Source organism: Schistocerca serialis, chromosome 4, assembly GCF_023864345.2.
Source record: "Schistocerca serialis cubense isolate TAMUIC-IGC-003099 chromosome 4, iqSchSeri2.2, whole genome shotgun sequence".
NCBI lineage: Eukaryota > Metazoa > Arthropoda > Insecta > Orthoptera > Acrididae > Schistocerca > Schistocerca serialis.
The window spans coordinates 135412710-135428931 of NC_064641.1; the positions used below are offsets into that span (position 1 = coordinate 135412710).

General features: G+C 42.4%; 1 protein-coding gene across 1 annotated transcript in view; it reads left to right on the top strand.

Annotated features, from left to right (window-relative positions):
- Positions 1–350: 350 nt before the first annotated feature.
- LOC126474323 (testis-specific serine/threonine-protein kinase 1-like) overlaps positions 351–16222 on the top strand; it is an 81794-nt gene continuing 65922 nt past the window's right edge. The window contains exon 1 of the mRNA XM_050101789.1: positions 351–653. Coding sequence (XP_049957746.1) covers positions 351–653 — 303 coding nt within the window. The remainder of the gene's footprint in view (positions 654–16222) is intronic.

The window sequence follows — 16222 nt, forward strand, 5'->3', positions numbered from 1 at the left end:
ACGAAACGCCATAGGGCCACCGCTTGACTAGAAGTCGCTTGTGAGGAACGGTGTCAAAAGCTTTCCGGAAATCTAGAAATACGGAATCAACTTGAGATCCCCTGTCGATAGCGGCCATTACTTCGTGCAGTAGTATCACGATCCCTTGAGGCGTTTTCATTTTACATCTTTTCGCTCGTTTCCTTTTGAATGATCCTAATAGGTGTCTGATTGGGGCTACAGTCTATCGTGCACGTTTTCGGGCTCCTGGGAGCTACAGGTGTCTTGTTCGGTGTGCTTGCTGTTGGCAGTGAGTCAGCCCGGGACAGTGACGAAGTACACGCGCTTGTCCGGCAGGGACTGGAGGGGCCATGGACAAAATGGCGCAGTCGGCGGGGCTGGGGCAGTCGCCCAGCGAGATGGCGGTGCTGGCGGAGCGCGGCTACCAGCTGGGCAAGAAGCTGGGCGAGGGCTCCTACGCCAAGGTCTACGTGGCCGAGTACCGGCGCACCGGCAGTGCCGACAACCCGCAGGTGGCGGAGAAACTCGCCTGCAAGATCATCAACACAGCCGACGCGCCCAAGGACTTCGTCCGCAAGTTCCTGCCGCGCGAGCTCGACATCATCGCGCGCCTCCACCACCCGCACATCGTGCACATGCATAGCATCTGGCAGGTCAGCCAGCACTCCACTTGTCGGTCGCCGCACTCACTGGCACTGCCTACAGTAGTAACTATCCCCACACGCCTCTCGCTGAGCTGTTTCTGCACTGCACCTACGATTTCTAGTCCTGAACATACAGGGTGTTTCAAAAATGACCGGTATATTTGAAACGGCAATAAAAACTAAACGAGCAGCGATAGAAATACACCGTTTGTTGCAATATGCTTGGGACAACAGTACATTTTCAGGCAGACAAACTTTCGAAATTACAGTAGTTACAATTTTCAACAACAGATGGCGCTGCGGTCTGGGAAACACTATAGTACGATATTTTCCACATATCCACCATGCGTAGCAATAACATGGCGTAGTCTCTGAATGAAATTACCCGAAACCTTTGACAACGTGTCTGGCGGAATGGCTTCACATGCAGATGAGATGTACTGCTTCAGCTGTTCAATTGTTTCTGGATTCTGGCGGTACACCTGGTCTTTCAAGTGTCCCCACAGAAAGAAGTCACAGGGGTTCATGTCTGGCGAATAGGGAGGCCAATCCACGCCGCCTCCTGTGTGTTTCGGATAGCCCAAAGCAATCACACGATCATCGAAATATTCATTCAGGAAATGAAAGACGTCGGCCGTGCGATGTGGCCGGGCACCATCTTGCATAAGCCACGAGGTGTTCACAGTGTCGTCTAAGGCAGTTTGTACCGCCACAAATTCACGAAGAATGTCCAGATAGCGTGATGCAGTAATCGTTTCGGATCTGAAAAATGGGCCAATGATTCCTTTGGAAGAAATGGCGGCCCAGACCAGTACTTTTTGAGGATGCAGGGACGATGGGACTGCAACATGGGGCTTTTCGGTTCCCCATATGCGCCAGTTCTGTTTATTGACGAAGCCGTCCAGGTAAAAATAAGCTTCGTCAGTAAACCAAATGCTGCCCACATGCATATCGCCGTCATCAATCCTGTGCACTATATCGTTAGCGAATGTCTCTCGTGCAGCAATGGTAGCGGCGCTGAGGGGTTGCCACGTTTGAATTTTGTATGGATAGAGGTGTAAACTCTGACGCATGAGACGATACGTGGACGTTGGCGTCATTTGGACCGCAGCTGCAACACGGCGAATGGAAACCCGAGGCCGCTGTTGGATCACCTGCTGCACTAGCTGCGCGTTGCCCTCTGTGGTTGCCGTACGCGGTCGCCCTACCTTTCCAGCACGTTCATCCGTCACGTTCCCAGTCCATTGAAATTTTTCAAACAGATCCTTTATTGTATCGCTTTTCGGTCCTTTGGTTACATTAAACCTCCGTTGAAAACTTCGTCTTGTTGCAACAACACTGTGTTCGAGGCAGTGGAATTCCAACACCAGAAAAATCCTCTGTTCTAAGGAATAAACCATGTTGTCTACAGCACACTTGCACGTTGTGAACAGCACACGCTTACAGCAGAAAGACGACGTACAGAATGGCGCACCCACAGACTGCGTTGTCTTCTATATCTTTCACATCACTTGCAGCGCCATCTGTTGTTGAAAATTGTAACTACTGTAATTTCGAAAGTTTGTCCGCCTGAAAATGTACTGTTGTCCCAAGCATATTGCAACAAACGGTGTATTTCTATCGCTGCTCGTTAAGTTTTTATTGCCGTTTCAAATATACCGGTCATTTTTGAAACACCCTGTAGGTGAGGCGACGGGGTGGAGGCAAGGAGCACTTGCACCGCACTTTAATACGGTACCTACATGCACAGTCTAACATATCTGTTGCAACACTTGGTCTCGTTTCTGTCACCCACAGCGATAGCAGCGCCCCAAGTGGCCATCAAGCGACATTTATGAGTACGATATTGGCTGGAGCGAATATTAACGTTTATACAAATGAAATTATGCAATTTTGAAGACATTACTGGCCTCATACAGACATGATTGCATGTGTATAAACTGAAGTAGCAAGCGAAAATTTGTACCATGTTCGGGAATCGAACCTGGATCTTCTGCTTACAGGGCAGGTGCGTTAACCACTAAGCAACCCTCGCACAGTGGTTCACACAACTGCACGGATTACCCTGGCACTCGCTACTTCAGTTGGTTGGTTGGCTGTTTTTTTTTTTTTTTTTTTTTTTTTTTTTTTTTTTTTTTTTTTGAGGGGGGGTGGGACAGTGGACCAAACAGTGAGGCACAGAGGTCATTGGACCGAGCAGATTATGGAAGGATGTGGCCTTCTGAAGGAACCATTCTGGCATTTGCCTGAGGTGATTTAGAGACATCACAGGAAACCTAAATCAGGATGGCCACACAAAGGTTTGAATAGTCGTCCTCCTGAAAGGAGGGCAGTGTGCTAACCACTGAGCCACCTGCTTCATTCTATACGCATTAGATCATATTTGTATGAGACTAGTAGAGTCTCTGAAATTGTGCCACTTCATTTCCATAGGTACCTGCACCTGCATTTTAAGCTGGGTCCCCCATTTACTTTCGACGCTGAGGTGCTATTCCAGAACTTGGAGAGACTCAGCAATTCTGTTCATGTGTAAAGGGGGAATTTCAAGTGGACTGGCATGGCACTGAGAATTTGGATCAAGGAGCGAGGCCTTCCAGGGTAATCCCTGCAGCTACACTATGTGATCAAAAGTATCCGGACACTCCCAGAAACATACGTTTTTCACATTAGGTGCATTGTGCTCCCACCTACTGCCAGGTACGCCGTATCAGCGACTGCAGTAGTCATTTGACACCGCGACAGAGCAGAATGGGGCACTCTGTCGAACTCACGGACTTCGAACGTGGTCAGGAGCAGTGGGGCAACCTTTGTACGGCCCCACTCTCCATTGTTGCCAAATTTATTCAAGATGGCGGCGATGATGTCATCCAAGATGGCGGCATGTAGACTTGGCAACAGCGCATGACGTCATCCAAGATGGCGGCTTTTGGCAGAAAAATAGGCCAATTGGGCTATGTCCACTAACCTAACCCCCAGAAAAAATTGCGGGAATTTCGAATTTTGGCGGGAAAATAGATCAATTGGGCTACGTCCACTAACCCTCCAGAAAAATTTGACGCCAAATTCAAATTCCAACAAGATAATGCATGCAAAACCATACTTGTCTTTGTTATTATTCATTATTAACATTCATTACCATTTATTATTATTTATTATCATTTACTATTATTTATTTATTATTATTATTTCTTTCCTTTCTCAGACGTTATGTCTGGTGAAAAATGGAAAGTGACGTGGTCCTTGATCAAGCGTGACTTCCTTTTAACTGTCTGGTATATGTTACATTGCATTTAGGTACTTTCAGATAATTGAACATGTATCAATAATTACAGATTTATGTAGTTTTATATATACGTTTGGATGTAGCTGTATTGCGTTGATGTACTGGTGGATATTGTGTGGTATGACTCCTGTAGTTGATAGTATAATTGGTATAATGTCACCTTTATCCTGATGCCACATCTCCTTGACTTCCTCAGCCAGTTTGATGTATTTTTCAATTTTTTCCCCTGTTTTCTTCTGTATATTTGTTGTATTGGGTATGGATATTTCGATTAGTTCTATTACTTTCTTCTTTTTATTGGTGAGTATGATGTCAGGTTTGTTATGTGGTGTTGTTTTATCTGTTATAATGGTTCCGTTCCAGTATAATTTGTATTCATCATTCTCCAGTACATTTTGTGGTGCATACTTGTATGTGGGAATGTGTTGTTTTATTAGTTTATGTTGCATGGCAAGTTGTTGATGTATTATTTTATCTACATTGTCATGTCTTCTGGTGTATTCTGTATTTGCTAGTATTGTACATCCGCCTGTGATGTGATCTACTGTTTCTATTTGTTGTTTGCAAAGTCTGCATTTATCTGTTGTGGTATTGGGATCTTTAATAATATGCTTGCTGTAATATCTGGTGTTTATTGTTTGATCCTGTATTGCAAACATGAATCCTTCTGTCTCACTGTATACAAGTATATTGCCTTTTCTTAGCCATGTGTTGGATGCGTGTTGATCAATGCGTGGCTGTGTTAGATGATACGGGTGCTTGCCGTGTAGTGTTTTCCTTTTCCTTTTTCCTTTCTTCCTATCTGTTGATGTTATGTGATCTAAAGGCTTGTAGAAGTGGTTATGAAATTGCAGTGGTGTAACCGATGTGTTTATATGAGTGATTGCTTTGTGTATTTTGCTAGTTTCTGCTCGTTCTAGAAAGAATTTTCTTAAATTGTCTACCTGTCCATAATGTAGGTTTTTTATGTCGATAAATCCCCTTCCTCCTTCCTTTCTGCTTAATGTGAATATTTCAGTTGCTGAATGTATGTGATGTATTCTATATTTGTGGCATTGTGATCGTGTAAGTGTATTGAGTGCTTCTAGGTCTGTGTTACTCCATTTCACTACTCCAAATGAGTAGGTCAATATTGGTATAGCATAAGTATTTATACCTTTTGTCTTGATTCTTGCTGTCAATTCTGTTTTCAGTATTTTTGTTAGTCTTTGTCTATATTTTTCTTTTAGTTCTTCTTTAATATTTGTATTATCTATTCCTATTTTTTGTTTGTAGCCTAGATATTTATAGGCATCTGTTTTTTCCATCGCTTCTATGCAGTCACTGTGGTTATCCAATATGTAATCTTCTTGTTTAGTGTGTTTTCCCTTGACTATGCTATTTTTCTTATATTTGTCTGTTCCAAAAGCCATATTTATATCATTGCTGAATACTTCTGTTATCTTTAGTAATTGGTTGAGGTGTTGATTTGTTGCTGCCAGTAGTTTTAGATCATCCATGTATAGCAAATGTGTGATTTTGTGTTGGTATGTTCCAGTAATATTATATCCATAATTTGTATTATTTAGCATGTTGGATAGTGGGTTCAGAGCAAAGCAGAACCAGAAAGGACTTAATGAGTCTCCTTGGTATATTCCACGCTTAATCTGTATTGGCTGTGATGTGATATTATTTGAATTTGTATGGATATTAAGTGTGGTTTTCCAATGTTTCATTACTATGTTTAGGAACTGTATCAATTTAGGATCTACTTTGTATATTTCCAATATTTGTAGTAACCATGAGTGGGGTACACTATCAAAAGCTTTTTGGTAATCAATGTATGCGTAGTGTAGCTACCTTTGTTTAGTTTTAGCTTGATATGTCACCTCTGCAGCTATTATCAGTTGCTCTTTATATCCTCGTGCTCATTTGCAGCAGCCCTTTCGTTCTTCATTTATAATTTTGTACTGTGTTGTATGTGTCATTAATTTCTGTGTAATGACTGAAGTTAATATTTTGTATATTGTTGGTAGGCATGTTATGTGGCTATATTTTTCTGGGTTTGCTGTGTCTGCTTGACGTTTAGGTTTCAGGTAAGTTATTCCTTGTGTAAGTGAATCAGGGACTCTGTATGGGTCTGCAATGTAACTGTTAAATAATTTAGTTAGATGTGAATGTGTTGAGGTGAACTTCTTTAGCCATAAATTTTCTATTTTATCTTTTCCAGGGGCTTTTCAATTGTGTGTAGAATTAATTGCTCAGGTGACTTCATGTTGCAAAATTATCACTTCAGGCATTTGTGGTATCATCTTGTATATGTCTGTTTCTGCTTGTATCCACCATGCATGTCTGTTATGTTGTACCGGGTTTGACCATATGTTGCTCCAGAAGTGTTCCATGTCTGTTATGTTTGGTGGATTGCCTGTTTTAATGTGTGTGTTATCTATTGTCTGGTAAAATTTCTCTTGGTTTGTGTTGAATGTTTGGTTTTGTTTCCTTCTATTTTCACTTTTTTTGTATCTTCTGCTTCTTTTCATCTAATTGCTCTATCACTTCTTGTTGTGAGATTTTACCTAACCTTTTTCGTTTCTTGTCTGATATTTCATTTCTTATAAATTGTGTTAGCTGTCCGATGTCTTTTCTCAGTTTTTCTATTCACATCTGTAGCCTGTGTTGCCACGCTGGTTTTGTGGGTTTCTTCTGTGTTTTGGTTGGTTCTGATCTCTGCCTAGTGTGTATATTTAGTGTAGTGAGTGTTCCTATATAAACCTGTAGTTGTAACTCTTCCATAGTTGTATTTTCATTTATTTTGTTGTGTATGATGGTGTTGATAGTTGTTATTGTTGTTTCGACTTGTGGGTTATTTGGTGGTCTATGCAAGAATGGTCTAATGTCTGTATTTATGTCTTTGGATTCTATATATGTCAGTTGAAATTTTTCTTCTATATCTAACATGTGTGTCACTTCGTGTTTTATTTGTGCTTGTTCTGGTGGCTGTCTTAAGATTTCGTTTTCCTCTGATTGTTTAACTGATGTGTGTTGTTCTTTGTTTGTTTGCTCTGTGATGTTTGAGTCCATTACTGTATTTTCTTCTTCTTCTGATTGCACATTGTTTTGTTCCCGTATTTGTTGTACTTGTTGTTTGATGTTTTCTAATTCTGACTGGGGTGTCCTGTTATTTTTGATTATTACACGGATCTGATCAGCTAGTCGTTGTTCTGTTAAAAAATTTAATTCTGGGTATCTGGTGATAAATTTTGTGTATACTTGTGATCTGAATCCAGTTGTGTTGGTTCCTAAGTTTGTTGCTTGGTAATAACAGAACATGAGGTGTCGGTTAACTTCCTCTGACCATCTCATCCTCTGTCTTTGTTTTCCTTCTAGAGTGGTTGCAGGAACCATATCCTGCAAAACACCTCTATTTGGATTTAAATCATTTTCCGTGTGGCTAGCAGTGTCGTTACCATTGTGGACGGGCATAGGGTTCAAGCGTCGTCGCCGACCATGACAGTGCTTGCCCGAGGTTTCATTAGTTCTGTCCTGAACCAACTAATCATACTAAAAGGGGGGTTACCCCTCGCTAAGTTAGTTGACTCTCTCTCGTGCATGCGTTGTAGTCGGACACGCACCCCGCGGACGTCCGACCGCTTACGTCACACACCCTCGGTCGCCCCCTCCATACACGTGACGGACATAGTCTTCTGTAAATATGCTAACACCCACATCGCCTACCTAACCTATCAATTACCTAAGTACTTAATTCCACTTCAATTTTAATCATATTAAATAATTATATTTACAATATCATATACATATGCAAAGGTGTTCAGCTAGCGACCTTCAAATACTTTTAGAGGACCAGACCGCAACCTCTTCCTAGGAACCCTCACCGAGTTTGAATTCTGTCAGTAAAGAAACGTCACTTCCACTTTCGCTACAAACCTAAGAAAATTGTGCGTAAAGAAAAGGCACTTGTATTAATCTCATCCACCCGACCAGCACTTCCTCCTAGGATCAGGCCCCAAGTGTGAAATCTGCCAGTAAACAAAGCTCACTTGCGTCTTCGCTACCAACGTAAGAAAATTGCTGAAAACGAAGTGTACCTCCCCCACCACTTCCTAGGGGGCAGCTGGTAAAAGGACTCAACCCGCACTAGGCTGATGGAAGGACGAAGGAGTGTACTTTATTTATTTGGGGGCAATTTATTTAGCAATGGAGTATATGCACCACAGAACACACGCTCTGACATGCCGCACACCATACAGACCTGCAAACCACTAGCACATAACTCATTTGTCCGCAGCTCGTGGTCGTGCGGTAGCGTTCTCGTTTCCCCCGCCCGGGTTCCCGGGTTCGATTCCCGGCGGGATCAGGGATTTTCTCTGCCTCGTGATGACTGGGCGTTGTGTGATGTCCTTAGGTTAGTTAGGTTTAAGTAGTTCTAAGTTCTAGGGGACTGATGACCACAGATGTTAAGTCCCATAGTGCTCAGAGCCATTTGAACAATTTTGTCCAAACCCGAACCGAACTAAACAACGTTATCACAGTCTTTAATTTCACCACAAATTTGAGTTATTACATTCGGTCCTTCTTGTGGATTTCTAAAAAAGAAACTGCTCGCCACAAATGCTCAGTGGTTGAGTACTGAAACATGCCACGCAGATACTATGAAGGCCAAATTTTCACACCTGAATATCTTTCCAACTAAACAATTCCAAAACTTCCAAACTTCGCTGAATTGTCCGTAACTACATCAGCATTTATCACGACACGTATCAAACGCGAGGAATTCAATATTCCTTCATTTTACACATAATGAGAAACATCACATTTAACATGTCCTTCCGCGACCCAAGCTGGTGAGTGATTCCCTTCTTGCAGCCTCACTCCCAGTATAACTATCAGGTAACGAACGGGAACCGTCTCAATTCTGATTGGCTGATCATACTCGCTGCCAATCAGAATGCTCGCTCATGATCATCCTCGTGCCAAAAATAGCCTGCACCAATCCTTATACACAGACACATTTGTGTCAATCTGACATCCAAATATTAAAGTAATGTTTAATAGACGAAAACGGAAAGGCAACAATTCTGAAAATATTCTTTACATGGAGACTTCATTCCAGCTGACTTTCTGGCTGCTCTGATACAATATCAATCACAGCTAGAATATGGCAGCAGCAAAGTGGGGTAAATTCCCTTGGATCATTTTACCGCAACAGGCTTGTGTAACTCTTGCCAGTTACTTAAAACAGTATATAATGCAACATTTAAATCTGACGAGTTCCCACGTACACATTCTCATTTACTCACATTTATTCCCACAACAATATTAGACACAAATAATAATTTTGTCTGATTTTTATACTACGAAAAGGAAAAATAATTAAAGTTTTAATATGAGAATCTCAATTAATTAATTCTGCACACTGAGAGTTCTTATTGTGTTTTTTTTATGATACCAAAAGATAAACTATTATATTTCCTAACTGAATTCAGTTCCCTAAGTGTCGGTTTTTTACTTTTTAGTAATTTTTTCTAGCTCTGAAACTATGATAGTTATAATGGTGAAATTTTTACACAATCTTCTCCTGAATAACAAAAGATAGTGTACCGATTTTGAAAATGATTCAATAATGTTTAATATCATTTATTTAGGTTCATAGGTGGCATGAATATACAGTCGCTCGAAGTGACACCGGAGCCGTTCTCACGCTGCAGTAGCAGCAGGTGTACATGACTCATTGACAGGACACAACTTGCGGTTTCCTTCGCAGCCTCCGGTTCCAAAACTGCAGGCTGTATACCAAAGAATGTTACTGCGCATTAACTCGCGACGTTACAGCCTGGAATTTAGTTTATTACGGACGCATATCAGCATTGCTGGTTGACTAACTCTCAGGCGAGCAGCTATTCGTTTCCTGTCTAAGGAAAGTAATTTCGGCGGTTACGCTGAGGATAAATGGCTACTACGAACGCAACCTTTTTTTAAAGCTCCTTGTGTGTTCTTCTGTACATTTAAAGTTTATTCATGGCCAGAGGTACAAGTTCTAATCAGTTGTTTCTTTCGCCTACATGCTTCGTTGTGTGGTGAGTTGTTTCGGGAACGTTTGCATCTACGCGAATTTTCATCGTTTTATCGCGTACAGTTTCCATTTTATTTTTGGTTAAATATTTCAAGTTAGTTTTGTTTAACGTAGACTGCCAGGCGAAAGAAGTGAAGCACTCGGAGGGGAAGGAGGAAATGAAATGATATTTCACGAGTTGAGTCGGAATGTAATTCAGCAATTAAAAAATCGAGTCAAATTTACAAAGAATTTGGCAGTATGAGCTATTTCATCAGTAAGACGTTGCCCCTCTCTGGCATGTATGTATGCATTGATTTGCTTGGGAGGTTGTCATAATGGTGCTGTTTCCTCTCTGAAGTTAGCTGACCCAGCATGTTGTGGCTGGTCCTTGAAATCCTGAATACTGGCTCTGGTTCGGAATTGACGTCCGAGCAGCTCCCAAAAGCTTCCTATTGGAGAAATATTTGGGCATCCTTGTGGCCACGGAGTACGTTAGCACCACGCAGACAGTTCACTGAGAGATATGCTGTGTGTGGACGAGCATTGTCCTGTTGAAGAATTTCACCTCAATACTGTCGCATCAGAGGTAACACATGGAAACGCAGGATTTCCTTGCTTCCCAGTTACGACACCACTGAAAACGCAGACATTTACGTTGTGGTGTTAACGGCAGCCTACACAAGGGGCATTAATTCCCTGCCGGCCGGTGTGGCCGTGCGGTTAAAGGCGCTTCAGTCTGGAACAGGGTGGCCGCTACGGTCGCAGGTTTGAATCCTGCCTCGGGCATGGATGTGTGTGATGTCCTCAGGTTAGTTAGGTTTAATTAGTTCCAAGTTCTAGGGGACTGATGACCACAGATGTTAAGACCCATAGTGCTCAGAGCCATTTGAACCATTTTGAACCATTAATTCCCTAGTCCAGTTGCTGCTAGTCTCTGACATTCGTACGTGCTGGTACAGAATGTTTCTGGGAGTCCGTTACTTATTCTTGGATGGCAGGCACGTATATGAAAAACAGGTTGCGATGTAGTTGGTCACAGGATGTCAGTCCTTCCTTGTATTCGTCACATGTGGTCGATCGTAAATTTGATGCGAGTATATCTGCCCTCATGTTTAGACGCGGTCCAACATCGGACCACTGTCACATCCGAATGCCGTACAACTCTGGATATTGCAGTATTCTATCAGCTGGCGAACTGGAGACCCACAATTAAGCCCCTATCAAACACCGTGTGCTGATAACGCTGACTAACACGTACACGCGGAATGTACGAGTCCTTCAATGAAATCACTCAAAGTCAGACGTTATTCACGTCCATTATATGTCCTAATAGGAACTCTTGTCATTCATTTACGCGCCGATGATGTATATGTATACAAGTTACATTGACATACAATCATGTTGTCTAGGTGCTTTACTTTTCTGCATAGAAACAAAGGCGTAGCACTTCACTTTACTGAAGGTAAAGAGGGTGAAGAGGGTTGTTGGAGGACGAGTGTCTTGAAAGGGACATGGAGAAAAAGTCTTGAAAAGGATTTGGAGGGAGGAAGACTCCAAACTAAGTGCTTGCAAAGGGAAAAGAAGGCTAGGCAGAGCAGGGAAGAGGGAATTCAGAGGGTCTCTTATATGGAGAAGGAGAGCAGTGTTCTGTTAAAGCTGGAAGGATGGGTAGATTCAAGAATGAATTTCATCGACAGGTAGTCGGAGGCGATTAAAGTTTAGGTGGGACCGGATGTAGGAAGTGATTAGGCATAAATTTAGTGGGAAGTGCAGGTATGGCTGAAGACGCGGGTGAAGAATTTGGAATTGGGCGGTAGGGTGGTCGGTGTCAAGATTATGGAGCGTGTCTGGTATCTGAAGATGTTCAGTGTGGGAGAAGAAAAGGGGAAATTAAAATAACATACAGGACTGTGGTGCGGTGTGGTAGACCGATACTGAAGACGAGGCAGGGTGCACGGTTTTCGAGAATTTGGACCAGCAGAATTCTGGTGAAGCAAAACTTTAGGCGACGCTGACATAGGCTTTCTAGGTGTGATGTATGGTGTAGCAGTGCGATGTCCATGTTCGGCCATTTAGTGGGTTCAATATACAAAGTGAATGTAAAACCTTTTCTTGATTACAAAAATTTATTTCTAAATAACTGCGCTAGATACAGCTGTGCCGTTTGTTGCAAATGGTAGTTTAATTCGTAAGGGTTTTATGGGTGTACTTCCACATGTGCTCCGTCTGTTGCCCTTAGAACGTCTAGCCGATAGTCAGTATCACTTCATGTCTTTGTCAACATCTCCTCCTTCACTGCCTCTACAGCATCTCTTTCGTGCCATAAGAGTTTACTCATAAGGAACTGGTGAACTGTGCACCTTATCCTTAAAGTAACCCCACAAAACAATCAGGAGGGGTTATGTCATTTGAACATGGTGCCCATGATGTTGAACAGTCTCTACTGATCCATTTTTCCGGATACATTTCATCCAATAATGGGTGAACAAATAATTCCCAGTTCGCTGGTGAACTATCTTGTTTAGGCACTACCCTCGGTTGAAATTCTTATAATTGAGGTGTAACGTAAAGCTACAAGATTTCCAGGTAAACTGCTGCCATAATGGTAGATTCAGTGAAAAAGAGCGATCGAATAATACTGATAAAATTCTCTCGAGCTTCCAGCCACTTCAAGTGGTTTAAAACCCTAGAGCTTTAGACCGAGTACTCCTTGGCCATTGTCTAGTGGTGCCTGTCAGACAGTGATCACTCAACAATGGGCGAGGAACACTAGTCCGATAACTCGTAGATTTTAACCGGCTCGACATGGCCAGAAGCTCGAGAGAAATTTGTTCAATGCACATCGCCGCGAAATTACGCGTACGCATATCGATGGTGGGCAATGAAAACCTCGTGACTCCATCTGTCTCTGAAAACTCGTAATTCCAGTAACCTGTACTTCCATAATCAAAGAGAGATTTCAGAGTGCATGAATTTCTCTAACTTATCAAGAAATAGGCCTCTACTATACAGTTACACATGTAGGAACTTTCTTTATCACTTTATATTATTTTGTAAGAAACCGTATTCGCTTAAGCTGCAAAATTTAACAAAATGGAGTTACGAGGTTTTCAATACCTACCATGGATATGGTCCAATAATAGTCTTGTGCATTAATGCACACCACACATTCACTTTTGGGCTGTTACTTATCTACTGTATCACAATATGTAGGTTCTCCAATCCACAGAGACATTGATATTGCGTCTGTTTACTTTCCGCGAAATGTGAAAAATCACTTCATCCGAAAAATAAACTTTATTAAGGTAGTCATTGTCTGCACTGATTCGTTTCAGCTTGTTCCTAGCAAACTCATGTCTGGACCTATGCACGAGGTGCACTTTTTGTGCCTGGAAATGCAACTGTTTGTGTGAATTCTTCACCATAGTGCTCTGAGGTATACCTGTTCCTCTGGAAATACGAATCGTCCATTTCTGCGGACTGCATTAGAATGCTGTAAGCGAGGTATCAATAATGCCGTCGCTCACTCAAAATCTACCGCTTCGACCTTTGTCACCAGCACTGCCAGTCTCCTTAAACTTTTCCTACCATAGTATGGTGCTCTTCACGTCTGGCCGATCGCGACTATGTTGTTGTTGTTGTGGTCTTCAGTCCTGAGATTGGTTTGATGCAGCTCTCCATGCTACTCTATCCTGTGCAAGCATCTTCATATCCCAGTACCTACTGCAGCCTACATCCTTTTGAATCTGCATAGTGTATTCAGCTCTTGGTCTCTCTCTACGAATTTTACCCTCCACGCTGCCCTCCAATACTAAACTGGTGATCCCTCGATGTCTCAGAACATGTCCTACTAAAAGATCCCTCCTTCTAGTCAAGTTGTGCCACAAGCTCCTCTTCTCCCCAATTCCACTCAATACCTCCTCATTAGTTATGTGATCTACCCATCTAATCTTCAGCATTCTTCTGTAGCACCACATTTCGAAAGCTTGTGCTGTCTTCTCGTCTAAACTATTTATCGTCCACGTTTCATTTCCATACATGGCTGCACTCCATGCAAATACTTTCAGAAACAACTTCCTGACATTTAAATCTATAGTCGATGTTAACAAATTTTTCTTTTTCAGGAACACTTTCCTTGCCATTGCCAGTCTACATTTTATATCCTCTCTACTTCGACCATCATCAGTTATTTTGCTCCCCAAATAGCAAAACTCCTTTACTACTTTAAGTGTCTAATTTCCTAATCTAATTCCCTCAGCATCACCCGACTTAATTCGACTACATTCCATTATCCTCGTTTTGCTTTTGTTGATGTTCATCTTATACCCTCCTTTCAAGACACTGTCCATTCCGTTCAAGTGCTCTTCGAGGTCCTTTACTGTCTCTGGCAGAATTGCTTGCTTAATATACAGATTGAATAACATCGGGGATAGGCTGCAAACCTGTCTCACTCCCTTCCCAACCACTGCTTCCCTTTCATACCCCTCGACTCTTATAACTGCCATCTGGTTTCTGTACAAATTGTAAATAGCCTTTCGCTCCCTGTATTTTACCCCTGCCACCTTCAGAATTTGAAAGAGAGTATTCCAATCAACATTCTCAAAAGCTTTCTCTAAGTCTACAAATGCTAGAAACGTAGGTTTGCCTTTCCTTAATCTTTCGTCTAAGATATAGGCACTTCAAAACTGTTGTTGAACTATAATAGGCGAGAGTATTTTACGAAACATCAGAACACAAAGCGCTTTCTCCTGCATAGTGACAGCAGCACTCCTGAATTACGCTGCCTGCAACAAGACAGAGAAAGAAAACAAATCAGACGCCCTCAGATGACACGTAGAAGTGTATCCATAAATGCTACCATTTGCATATCTATGTGGCAGTGCGTTCTGTAAAGGGCAAAAGTCATAACAGGACACAGAGCCAGAGGTGGAGCGCCACGACAGTATCAGGCCACACTGGAGTAAGCCAAGTGCCGGTCAGCGACCCACGTGCTGAGTGGACTGATACCTGTTCCGCATTGCAGTCTAACGCGTGACGAAATCAGACCGGCCACTGGCAGACACTGACCCACTGGTGGTTATGCAGCCGACCATTGGCTCTATTCCAGATGATCCGGCACGACATGCAAACGCCTCTACCACTGCAAATTCAGCAGGTAGCAGAGCATGTACATCCACTTGAACCAGCTGTCAGCACTCGAACAGCTGGACAGTAATGTGACGTTAGCCCTGTGCTGCTCAGTGCCATGCTGACGACGTAGATACAGGACATGAGCCGTTGCCTGCCACCGACGACTGCTACGGTCGCAGGTTCGAATCCTGCCTCGGGCATGGATGTGTGTGATGTCCTTAGGTTAGTTAGGTTTAAGTAGTTCTAAGTTCTAGGGGACTGATGACCACAGCAGTTGAGTCCCATAGTGCTCAGAGCCATTTTGAACCTGCCACCGAAGCATCTGGGCAGTAGGACCGACCCACACCTAGCCGTCCGGAGTACGACGTGAGGGTCTAACCATCTTTGACCATCTTTGCCCTCATTGGAGTACCGACAGAAGCCCTCTACATTCTAGGTGCTGGAGCGTGACACAGCACAAGTTTTCGCAGCAGCTGCTGCCGGACGTAACTTTCCCAACAGTTTCTCAACTTTTAAACAACTTCATGAAAAATATGACAACACAGCCTTAAACAGTTATCATCCAATTTCCTTACTATGATCTTCTTCCAAAATATTCGAAAAAGAAATGTACTTGAGAATAATAGCACACTTTGGAAACATAATACGTTTGTTTGATGGCCATCTTCCACAACAATTGTCAAAATTAATTACAAAAGTGAAGTGTAAATAACCCTAACACAGCTCAAGAAATACTGCAGAATTTCAAAAACTGCCAAGTGTATACGTGAAACGAAGTCTTTCGACATCAACCACTGCTAGCTAGGAGGGAAGGAGCAGTAGTATGGAGAATATGTAAGGAAACATTGTAAGTAACTTGAACTTCAACTTTATAAACAAAACGCTGTTTTTAATCTAAAACAACCAAAAAATGTACAAACATGTGAATCCAGTTCGCAGAATAACCAAGGAAGATACTTTATAAATGAAAGCAAAACATGTCTGATGTAAAATTCTCATTCATTAAGTTGCAGTGAACTGAAGATGGAAAAACCAATACTAACAGATTATGTGAAAACAGTTACTTAGCATATCACAGTTTGGAGTCCAGAAAGGTTACTCGACTGACAATGC